Source organism: Lutra lutra, chromosome 7 (genome assembly GCF_902655055.1).
Source record: "Lutra lutra chromosome 7, mLutLut1.2, whole genome shotgun sequence".
Taxonomy (NCBI): domain Eukaryota; kingdom Metazoa; phylum Chordata; class Mammalia; order Carnivora; family Mustelidae; genus Lutra; species Lutra lutra.
The window spans coordinates 71071046-71083325 of NC_062284.1; the positions used below are offsets into that span (position 1 = coordinate 71071046).

General features: G+C 45.7%; 2 protein-coding genes across 9 annotated transcripts in view; one reads left to right on the forward strand and one right to left on the reverse strand.

Annotated features, from left to right (window-relative positions):
- Positions 1–1517, reverse strand: part of MYO5A (myosin VA) — a 200217-nt gene extending 198700 nt beyond the window's left edge. For all 8 annotated transcript variants that reach the window (XM_047735857.1, XM_047735855.1, XM_047735853.1 and 5 more), the window contains exon 1: positions 1293–1517. In XM_047735857.1, coding sequence (XP_047591813.1) covers positions 1293–1319 — 27 coding nt within the window. In that variant the 5' untranslated portion in view covers positions 1320–1517. The remainder of the gene's footprint in view (positions 1–1292) is intronic.
- LOC125104456 (protein FAM117B-like) lies at positions 1318–8695 on the forward strand. The gene is made up of 3 exons (XM_047737071.1): positions 1318–1360; positions 1398–1929; positions 8527–8695. The coding sequence occupies exons 1-2, from the start codon at positions 1318–1320 to the stop codon at positions 1901–1903; spliced, it is 549 nt and encodes a 182-aa protein (XP_047593027.1). The 3' UTR covers positions 1904–1929; positions 8527–8695.
- Positions 8696–12280: the final 3585 nt, after the last annotated feature.

Consider the following 12280-nt stretch of genomic DNA (forward strand, 5'->3'; position numbering starts at 1 on the left):
CATCCTAGAGAATGTTTTATGTAAACTCCTCGTCTCATGGTAAAATTAATCCTATACCCATTTCTTGAGAAATTCATGGGTTACAAAAGCTTTCCCATCTAATTCCTAGGTTTGATCCTCACAAGAGCCTTGAAAGATGCAGAGGAGGTATAATTAACTCCACTTACAGATAAGAGACAACTGAACAAAAGAAGTTAAGTGACTCGCCCAAGGTCATACAGTAAGTGAAAAAGGCCTGGGCTAGAATCCAGGTCTCTTGATGTCAGGTCCACACTTCTAAAAACATGCTGCAACTTGGGTCCTGGGCTTACTGGAGTCACATTTGGAAACAATGATTCTAAGATCCTAAATGGAGATTCTGCAGCTAACACGAACTTGGAAAGTTAAGCCCATTCTGTTAACTGGAACTAAAGGTAATTAATAGTTGGCAAAACACCTACGTACAGTGAGTTATAGTATAAAGTGCCATGACGACACACATTCACAGAGCACCACACACTGCCCAAGCCAAATGTTCAGAAATCTTCAAAGGGACAGTTCTCCAAAATAGGCCATTCGTGCAAAGATTAGCAGACCCAGAAAATACGAATGTCGGTGTAAGAGAGAAAAGGCTGCCGCTGTCCTTACACTAAACCCTGAAGGAAAGGCTCGCCCCAGCGGACGGGGAAGGCATGGAGTATAACAAGGCTCGGAGGGATTACACGTAGGTAGCAACTCCCGGGGACGAACGAGAGCCGACCATCCCAGCCCATGAATCATCTCGCATCCAGCCGGCTGCGTCCTCCCCTGGGGCTCGCCACCCCCGGGAAGCCATCAGAAACGCGGTGGCAGAAGGTGAGAAGCTGCTGGCGGCCGTGTGCAGGGTTCCCAACAGCCGCACAGAAAGGCTGGCCGGTGGCAGAAGTGGCACCGCATACCAGCACAAGGCATTATTCCAAGCGCCCGTGCCCACGGGAGGGACCATCTCATCGCGCCGATCGAGCATCTCCCGCGGCCCAGGATTTCTCCCAAACCCAGCCGGCGGGCGGAGCAGCCCTGACCCAGGCCCTCTTCCCAGTCGGAAACCCGCCGAGCCGCCCGCCCGGGGAGCGGGGCAGCGGCCCCAGAGGCCCCCCGAGGCAGGCCGCCCTCCGACGCCGTCGCCCGAAAGAGGAAGGCGCCTCTGCGGCAGGCGGGCCGGGACCGGGGTGCTGCGGCCGCCGGGCCCTCGCGCCCCCGCCCCGCCCCGCCCCAGCCTGACAGCCGGCGGCGCCCGGCCGCGCGGCCCCCTCCCCAGGCGCCGCCCGCCTCACCTTTGTGTAGAGCTCGGACGCGGCCATGGCGGGGCCCCGCGGCGCCGACGCCCCTCGCCTGAGCGGAGGCCGCACGGAGCTTGGGCGGCCGCCCGCGCCGACTAGGAAGCGCCCAGGCAGCCGCCGGCAGGGAGCGGGGCAGGGCCGGGCGGGGCGGGGACGCCGGGCGGGGCGGGGCGCCTCAGGCGCGGGCGGCCCGCGGGGGCCTGGCCATCACTGCCCTGCGCGCCGCGAGCAGGCGCGAGCGCTCCGCGTGCCCGGGGTCCTCGGGGTCGCCGCCGCAGCCGCCTGGGCGGCCGGTGATGCTGCCGCCGCTGCTGCCGCCGCCGCCGCCGCCCTGTGCATTGTGGGAGCGGGAGGAGGCTGCGCTCCGGCGCTACCCCCGCGGTTGCCCCCGGCGCTCGCCAGCGCACGCGGCCTCCCCTCGGCGGTTGGCCCGGAGCATCCTCCACCTGACCGCGTGCGCGGCCGCCGCCGAGGCCCCGAAGCCCGCCCCCGACCTCTCTTCCGCGGCACAACTGCCCCGGGGGCGCGTCACACCCCGGACGCCCCTCTCTCCTAAGCGAGCCCTGAACTGCGCAGTACAGCCCAGCCACCGAGAGGCGCGGTGATAGCTGGTGGCACTGCGCGTGTCCAGGTAAATCACTGGGAGTCTCCAGCTGCTTTTCCTCTTCTGAGCATTTCTAGGGAAAGGGTTTGGGCAGAGGCTTCTTCCAAGTCAACAAAACAACCTAGAACTCCAGAAGAATCCTGTTAGGAGCAGCGGTCTGGGAGCTGGGCGGGGAGGACCAGTAATCTGAGATAGAAGATCACCAAGTTCACCCTAAAAACCTGGGCATCTGAAACAAGATGCCCCTAGGGGGAAACCTAGGTGCCCACCTCTCCTAGACCTATATGTCTGCAAACGTATACCACTACCCTTCTGCCCCAGTCTTCTTCCTCCTCCTGAGTGATGATCGATTCCATGGTGCCATGGAAGCTATCCAGAAGCAACCCAAAAATTGCAGAGGACTTTTGTGGAAAGTCCATACAGCAAATGAATTCTGTAGATTACGCAACTGCCTTCGGCTCATGTCATGTTCTCAGGGTCCTGGGATCGAGTCAAGCGGTGGGCTCCCTGCTCAAGTGGGGAGTCTGCCTCGCCCTCTCTCTCTCCCCCTCATACCTCTCCTCCCTGCTCATGCTCTCTCTCTCAAATAAATAAAATCTTAAAAAGAAAAAAAAAAGAAAGAAAGAAAAGGTCAAAGTTGTCTCAGGAGTGGCATTCAATCTGCTCACCCTTATCCTTGCACATCAAGCACAAGAACGTGGTCTTTCCACCTCTGACCCCATACTATCTTCACCTTCTACTGCTCTGCACCCGCCATACTTTTGCCATACTTTCACTCCTGGTTGACTAAACTCCTTGTTTTGTTCATCCTAGCCTCTTATTTCTTTGAACTCTCAAGTGCCCTTCCTGGCAATCTGGGATGGTTTCTATCAAGACCATGTCTCAACACTGGCCCCTTGGTTGTGTGTGTATCCAGCATGTGTATGTGAAAGAAGACCATTGCTATGGGGGGTGGGGACACTTGGCACCAGTCCTCACTCCCTGGAATTTAAGCCTGTCCTCCTCTTGCTCACTGCTCACAATCCCCTCAGAGATGCCATTGGTAATGGCTACAGAGTCCAAAGACCCAGAGTTCTCTCTGTTCCCTCCAATTCTAAAATCACATCTCTTTCATGTTTTGGGGTCCCACCCCTTCTTTGTCCAGACATAAAAAGGGGAAATGTGCAGCTATGACCAGTACAACAAAAGAACACTGGATTAAGATTTTGGAGGCTTGAATTCTACCTCTTATAATTTCTTCAAGCCTTATGTAAGATGGTAACCACTGCTTTCTCACCCTCAGATAATTCTTACCTCTCAGGACGGTTGGGAAATGCTGGTGAACGAGTTTAGGGCATACACCCCAGGGTATACTGCTTTGGCATAGAGTTTGGAGGACTTGAAAAACAGCAAATACAAGAAAAAAACACTTTGATTTCCTTCTCTTTTTTAAAAGCAGGAAATGAAAGATGTCTTCCCTATACCAGAAGGAAAGTAACATTGTTATCATCAAGCAGAGGCTGAGATCAAAAGAATTCTGTACCAACAGACATTCGTTAAAATAATTCTTATCTTCCCTTCTCCTGCCCGCATAGTTTAGTCACTTTTCCACAATTGCCTCTCTTTGTTTGACCCAATGTACAAGCAAGCAGATTTTGTCATTTCTCTGGGTATTCATTTCATTATGAATGTTCCTGTGTCACAATAAAACAATATAAATATATATGTCGCTTCTCCTTTTAATCTATCTTTGTCAGTTTAATTTTCAGACCAAGCCAGGGACCTTTAGAGAGTTAAGGAAAACTTTTACTTCCCCTATTTGGACAAAAAGTTTTTAAAAAATGTCTTATGGATATCAGTGTCTTTTTTTGGACCGGAAGAAAAAGTTGGAGGATAAAAAAGTAGGTCATAGTAGGAGAAAAGTAGTAGGGATGAAGAAGAGGAGAAGGATTCTCTACCCTTGACTTGACTTTACCTCATTCAGAAAAAGAATAGACTTAAAAAATAAACCAAGGGACACCGGGGTGGCTCAGTCATTAAGCATCTGCCTTCAGCTCAGGTCATGATCCTAGAGTCCTGGGATCGAGCCCCACATCGGCTCCCTGCTTGGCAGGAAGCCTGCTTCTCCCTCTCCCACTCCCCCTGATCGTGTTCCTTCTCTCACTGTGTCTCTCTCTGTCAAATAAATAAATAAAATCTTAAAAATACACACACAACAACAACAACAACAACAAAAAAGTGACAAGGAACCCTGATGGCTGCCTCCCTTACCTTAACCATGTATATTCACAGTCCCAAGCAATTCGTCATTAGTGAAGTATGGAAACCAGCAATAGTTACAACTCTCCAGGATTTAGGATGTCCCCCTCCCAAAAAGTAGCCAGATGTCATTGTATATTTTAAGTCAATAAAGTTCTCAATTATCACTTTATAATTGGGAAAATTTTCATGTAGGTTATCTTCAAATAAAAACAATGTCCAAGCTAATGTGAAAAATCATTCTCCTCCAAAGCATTCATGCGTATTTTTTTTGTAACCAATATTGAGAGTTTTGATGTGCCAGAAACTGTTTTGCATGCTGAGGATTTATGAATGAACAACACAGATAAAATCTCTGACCTCATGGAGCTTACATTCTAATCAGGGAGACAATTATAAAGGTAGAAGGTAAAGATGACAAGTATTCATTTGCTGGGGCTGCCGCAATAAGTACCACACACTATGGCTTAAACTGTAATGTGCTGTATGATCTGGAGGCTAGCAGTCTCAGATCAAAGTGTTGGCACTGTTGGTTTCTTCTGGAAGATGGGAGGGAGACTCTGTTCCAGGCCTCTTTCCTACATCTGAATTGTTTGATAACAATCTTTGGCATTCATTGGATTCTGTTGCCTGCCCCAGTCTTGGTCTTTGTGCTCTTCCCTTTGCATTCTCCCTGTATGCATGTGTGCCTGTGTCTAAATATCACCCTTTCTCATATATGGTGTGTGCGTGTGTGTGTGTGGCGCATGTACATATATATATATATATTTTTTTAAGATTTTATTTATTGGGGTACCTGGGTGGCTCAGTGGGTTAAGCCTCTGCCTTCGGCTCAAGTCATGATCTCAGGATTTTGGGATCGAGTCCCACATCAGGCTCTCTGCTCGGAAGAGAGCCTGCTTCCTCCTCTCTCTCTCTGTCAAATAAATAAACAAAATCTTTAAAAAAAAAAAAGATTTTATTTATTTATGAGAGAGAGATGGCAAGAGAGAGAACACAAGCACGGGGGATCTGGAAAGGGAGAAGCAGGCTCCCCAGTGAGCAGGGAGCCCAACATGGGGCTCGATCCCGGGACACTGTGATTATGACCCGAGCCGAAGGCAGACGCCCAACGGCTGAGCCACCGAGGCACCCATAAATTTTGCCCTTTTAAAAGGATACAGTCATGTTGGATTAGGGCCACCCTAATGACCTCATTCTAACATGATCATCTACAAAGACCTTATTTCCAATTAAGGTTTCATTCACAGGTACTGGGGGTAGGAAGGATTTAAGCATCTTTTGGGGATGAAGAGGGGGGACAGAATTCAACCCATAACTGTGGGCAATGGAGAAAAACTAAACAGGGAAGACAGAACATCAGCAATTTTAGTAGGGTGTCCACTGTTTTATTCACATTGAAAAAAATAACTTTTTGGAGGGTCAATTTGTGCTAGCACTTGAGATAATAAATAAAGATAGAAATGAATGAAATATGATCCTTGCCCTGGGAGAGCACTGTAATGAGTAGCTGCAGGAGTAGGGGAAGGGGCAGTCCATGCTGCATGGTCATTAGTGATTCTAATTCTTTAAGATTAACCCAAATCTAGGGGTGGCTGGGTGGCTCAGTGGGTTAAAGCCTCTGCCTTCAGCTCAGGTCATGATCCGAGGGTCCTGGTATCGAGCCCTGCACTGGGTTCTCCGCTCAGCAGGGAGCCTGCTTCCTCCTCTCTCTCTGCCTGCCTCTCTGCCTACTTGTGATCTCCGTCTGTCAAATAAATAAATAAAATCTTAAAAAAAAAAAAAAGATTAGTCCAATTCTAGAGGCAGAGGCAAAGCACTGTTCCTGGTTAATTAGTTGGCATTTACATATCCTAATATTTAGTATTTCAGAGGATTAGATACTTAAATAAGTATGAGGTAGATACTAGGCAAGAATGACATTTGAGTGGGTGGGGAAGAACACTAAATAGTTCACTGAAAGATCTAAATAATGCTATGTATGGGAGGCCATTTATTTATTTTTTTTAAAGATTTTATTTATTTATTTGAGATAGAATGTGCGAGAGAGAGAGAGAGCACACGCACAAGCATGGGGAGCAGCAGGCAGAGGGACAAGCAGACTCCCTGCCAAGCAGGGAGCCCAATGCGGGGTTCCATCCCAGGACTCCAGGATCATGACCTGAGATGAAGTCAGACGCTGAACCAACTGAGCCACTCAGGTGCCCCAGGGAGGCCATTTATTATCAAAGGATATATAAGGGAACAGCATGAGGGAACTAGTCTAGGAAAGAGAAAAGCCAAAGTTAAGAATAGGGTAAGACTGGGGCTCCTGGGGGGCTCAGTCCAGTAAGCGACTGACTCTTGGTTTTGGCTCAGGTCATGATCTCAGGGTTGTGAGGTCGAGGTCCACATCTGGCTCTGTGCTGAGTCTCTCTCTTCCTCTTCCTTGGTCCCTCCCTGCCCCCCTCAAATAAATAAATCTTTAAAAAAAAAAAAATAGAGTAAGACTGACCTTAAAGTCTTTTGAAAGATAGAAGGCAGGCATTAGGAACTACTGGCTCCCCACCCTTTTGCTTCTCCAACTCCAGCCAGTTTACCTAGCTCCCTCCCACCTGTGAGTTTAGGCCTAGCCACACTTTAAGGCTCCCAGGGCAAGGATTAAAAATATAGTCCTTAACTCAAAAGGTACAATTATTTTAATCCCAGTACCTATTACTCTAATTCTAGATTCTAATCTTGTGTGTCCTAAAATATCTATGTGATCTCTGGCCCTTCGTTCCCAGTCTTCTGCCTCTGCCAAAACCACCAGCTTTTGAGCAGTTTCTGCATCTCTATGGTTGGTTCTTTGGTACCTGATTCCCCCATCAGTTGATGTTCTGGATCATAAAGAACTTTCTGCTCATATCCATAGCACTCACTTGCTTTATATTACCCTGCTCTCCCTGAATTACTTGAGTTTAATACTTACTAGCCACTCTCACCCTGCACCTTCAACAACCAGACACACACATGACTTCCATGTGGTAGTTGGTGGAAGTGAAAATGACTTAGATTCAAATGACCTTGACTCTGGTTCTAGTTCTAACAGCACTAAGCTACCTAGCCCATGTGAGCCTTCTTTTATCTTGTTCTTTTTTTTTTTTTGAATAAACTTAAAATTTTAAAAGTTTTAGATTTATAGAAAAAATTGCAAAGATAATACAGCATTCTTACATACCTTGCTCAGTGGACTGAATATTTATGCCCCTGCCACCCTCCCATTCCCAGCCCCACTCCCCCACCTCTGCCTAATTCATATGTTGAAATCCTAACCCCCCAAGGTTGTGGTATTAGAGGTGGGGCCTTTGGAAGGTGATTAGGTCTTGAGGGTGGAGCCCTCATGAATGGCATTAGTGCCCTTATGAAAGAGACCCCAGAGAGATTCCCTCCCACCTTTCTACCCCATGAAGATATAGTGAGAAGACAGACACCTGTGAGGAAGTGCACTCTCACCAGACACCAAATGTGCCAGCACTTGGGTTTCTCAGACTCCAGAATTGTGAGAAATTTCTGTTGATAAGCCATCCAGTCTATGGTATTTTGTTATAGTAGCCTGAACAGGTTAAAACACCCTGCAACCTTTTTGTCTTATTACTGACATCTTAATATAGTATATTTGTTATAACTAATGAACGAATACTGACATATCATTAACTGAAATCCATACTTTATTCAGATGTCCTTAGTTTTTTTTTTTTTTTTTTTTTTTAAGATTTCATTTATTTGACAGAGAGACTGATCACAAGCAGGCAGAGAGGCAGGCAGAGGGGAGGGGGAAGCAGGCTTCCTGCTAAGCAGAGCACCCGATGTGGGGCTCAATCCCAGGACTCTGAGATCACGACCTGAGCCGAAGGCAGAGGCTTAACCCACTGAGCTACCCAGGCACCCCCAGATGTCCTTAGTTTTTACCTTATTTCCTTTTCTGTTCAAGGATCCTGTATTACATTTACATTATCTCATTCAGATCTTCTTGGTATCAGTTCTTCCCTTGTTTTGATGACAATTTTGAGTGGTGCAGGTCAAGCACTCTGCAGAATATCCCTCAGGATTTGTCTTGATTAGACGGAGGGGTTTGTGAGGTAAGGTGCCATTTTCATCACATCAAATCAAGGGCCACAGTGTCAATGTGACATCCCTGTTGTTATTGACCTAGATCATCTGGCTCAGGTAGTGTTTGCCAAGTGTTTCCATTGTAAAGTTACTCTTTTCCCTGTTACAGGCTGAATTGTTTCTCCACAAAATTCTTACCTTGAGCTCTAACCCTCAGTAACTCAGAATGTAACTGTATCATGAGAGTGTCTTTAAGTAGGTAATTAAATTAAAATGTGGTCAGTTGGGTCTTAATCCAAGGTCTGGTGTCTTTAGAAGAGGAGATTAGAGCACAAACATCTGCAGAGAGAAGATCATGTGAAGACACAGGAGACACACAGCAGCAGGACAAGGAGAGCGGTCTCAGAAGAAACCACACTTGCCAATACTTTGATCTCGGGCTTCAAACATCCAGAACTGTGAAAAAATAAATATCTGTTGTTGAGCCATGCAGTCTGTGGTACGTTGTTATGGCCGCCCTAGCAAACTAACACACAGACCCCGTTCCATACTCGAATGAAATCACTCTATGGAGCCCATACGTCAGGAGTGGGAAGTTATGCGGCACCTTCTTGAGGACAGAGTACTTACATAAATTTGGAATTCTTTCCATGGTCAATTTGTCTCACCTTCCCCACTTATTCATTCAATCATTTATATCACCATGAACTCATGGATACTTACTTTATACTCTGGGTTATAATCTAATCCCTCTTAATTTTGTTGCTCAAATTGATCAAGCTTTGGCCACTGGGAGCTTTCATTTGGTTCCTGTGTCCTTTTGACACAAACCTCCATAATTGTGTGTGGGTTTTGTTGTTGTTTGGCTTTGCTTTGTTTTTCAAAGCACTTCCTCACTTTCTAGCACTACAAGATGCTACCGATTCATCTTATATATTTCCTCTCCAGTCCTAGAATTAGCCATTTTTCTGAGAAGCTCTGGTTCCTTTCATTGGAGAATAGTATTAGAAACTACTATCTGGAGGGCTAGCAAGATGATGGAGAACTGGGAGACCTCATTTTGTCTGGCCCCAGGAATTCAGCTAGACATTTATCAAACCATTCTGAACACCTACAAACTCAACAGGAGATCAAAGAAGAGAATAGCAGTTCTATGAACAGAAAAGCAACCACTTCTGGAAGGTAGGATGTGAGGAGAAGTGAGTCCCAGGTGATATATGGGAAGACAGACCCAGGGGGAGGGAGCCTCCATCAGCCGGCTACCAGCAAGAGATAGAGCAATGGAGCCCAAAATCAAAACTTTCAGAAGTCTGCTCTGGTGAGCGGCATCACTCAGGTAGCTAAGCAGGGGTGGAATCCTCACAGGGACAGTGTGGTCTCACGACCCTTGGGTTCCCAGAAAGACCAGGGGTACCTGTGTGTGGCAGAACTCCCAGGTATTGGAGCAGGGAAGCCAGCTGCAAACATAAGCCCAGGAATGGGTCCTCAGCTTGGGGTTGCCATAAACTGGGATCTGTGGCACAGTTGGGTCAGGGGCCCAACAAGGAGCAGATGTGGGGACATTCCCCTTTCTCCCAGAGGAGCAGCCGCACGGGAGCGCGGTGTAGGAATCTGGCGGGTTTGTAGACTCCAAATGGGGCCATGTGCCGGAGACAGAAATGCCCGGTCACAGGCTGGGTGAGCATGGAGCGGGGCCAGAGACCAAGGAGAAATGCGTGATTGACTGTTTTTCTCTGAGGGCTCACTGAGGATTGGGGCCCTAGCTCTCAGCTGCTCCAGGGCCAGAGATTGGGAGGCTGCCATTTTCACTCTTATCCTCAAAATCTGTAAGGAAAGCTTACAGGGAACAAAAGCTACAAAAGTAAACCCTAGCAGATTGCTTTGCCTGGCACCTGGCAAGGGTGGTGCAGTTCCACCTCGGGCAAAGACAGTTGAGAATCACTGCAACAGGCCTTTCCTCCAGAAGACCAGCAAGAATATCCAGCCAAGACCTAGGTTACTAATCAATGAGAACTGCAAAACTCCAGTGCAAGGGGAATACAGCACATAGAATTCATGGCTTTTCCCTCATGATTCTTTAGTCTTTCAAAGTTACTTTTCAAAATTTTCTTAATTTTTTTTAATTTAAAAAAATTTTTCTTCTTTCCTTTTTGAACCAACTTATCAATTCCTTTTTCAAACTCTTTCTTAATTTTCATTTTACAATCCTATTCCATCCCTTCATTGTATTTACCCTTATTTTGTACATGTATGTTTTTCTTTCTTTAAAATTTTGGGAGGCAGTTTCTTCTAACAGACCAAAATACACCCAAAATCCATTGTATGGGCTCTGTTCTATTCACCAGCCTGATCGTATTCTTTTTTTTTTTTTTTTTCCCTTTCTTTTCTCCCTGGTTTTGAGTCTCTTCTGATTTATTTAGTGTGTATTTTTCTGGGGTCATTCTTACCATTTTAGCATTTTGTTCTCTCATTCATCTATTCTTATCTGGGCAAAATGACAAAAAGGAAAAACTCACCTCAAAAAAAAAAAAAAAAAGAATAAGAGGCAGGGACCTAATCAACACGGACATTAGTAAGATGTGAGAACTACAGTTCAGAATGATGATTAAAAAGATACTAGCTGGGCTTGAAAAAAGCATAGAAAATACTACAGAATCCCTTTCTGAAGAAATAAAATTTAACCAAGTGGAAATCAAAAAGACTATTAATGAGGTGCAATAAAAAATAGAGACTCAAACTGCTAGGATAAATGAAGCAGGAGAGAATTAGTGATATAGAAGACCAAATGCAGGAGAATCAAGAAGCTGAGAAAAAGAGAGACAAACTACTGCTTCCCCTTCTCTAGCTGCCTGCCTCTCTGCCTACTTGTGATGTCTGTCAAATAAATAATTAAAATCTTTTTAAAATATCAAGAAAAACAAAATACTAAGTAAAGAAATGTGATCCTAGTATAAACTGTGATCTGCATTGAACTGTATCAATCAATAAAGCTAACTATTAACAGTAGTAATAAAACAGAATGCAAATGTAATCAACTTTGACAATGTAACTAGAAGAACATAGATGACAAAAGACGGATGGTGGAAGGATAGTCAAAAGGAAAGATGGGGCATTAATATTGTCATCTTACCTACCAGAGAGACAAGAATTACTATTGACAGCCATTATAAAAATTAAGGCTGGAGCGCCTGGGTGGCTCAGTCATTTAACCGTCGGCCTTCGGCTCAGTTCATAATCCCAGTATCCTGGAATTGAGCCCCAAGCAGGGATCCTGCTATGTGTGTGAAATACATAAAAGAAAGAAAGAAAGAGAGAGAAAGGAAGGAAGGAAGGAAGGAAGAAAAGAAAGAAAAAATAAAAAAATATTATTAGACATTGTAAAGGAAGCGTATAAAGGAATCAAGAGTAGTGATATTATAATCCTCAAAGGAGGGTGGGAAGCATAAACCAAATCCTCATCAATCTTGAAAATCATTAATTTACGTCTAAAATTAAGAAATCAAGAAACAGTGATATAAACATACCAATGAGAGGTATGGAGGGAACTGCCAGCAAACAGATAAATCTGAGTGTTTCAAGTAGTTCTCCCACTGGGGAGCTGAACTTGCTGGTAGAGGTCTATATTGTGATTCTTAGTTTTTCATGTCCTTTCTATACTACTTGACTTCAGAATCACATACAAGCATAACTTTTAAAAAAGTTTAAAAAAAAGAAAACTTTTAAAAAAAGAAAACTGGACTGTGTGCTCTTGGGCCTCTCTCTGGCCACCGGCCTACCCAATGCCTTCTCATATGTCCCCAAGTCTGACCCTCCTTTTCCTCCAGACCTCAGGTGGAATTGCCACCAAGATGCAGATTTTCATGAAAATCCTCACTGGGGAAGACCATCGCCATCGAGGTTGAACCCTCAGGTACAATAAAAAATGTAAAGGTGAAGAGTCAGGGTAAGGAAGGAATTCCTCTTGATCAGCAGAGACTGATCTTTGCTGGCAAACAACTGGGTCTCAAACTTCCATCCTCTTCTCTCATACCCCCCAGAAAAAAGAACTCACCACCTCTCATGAATGGGA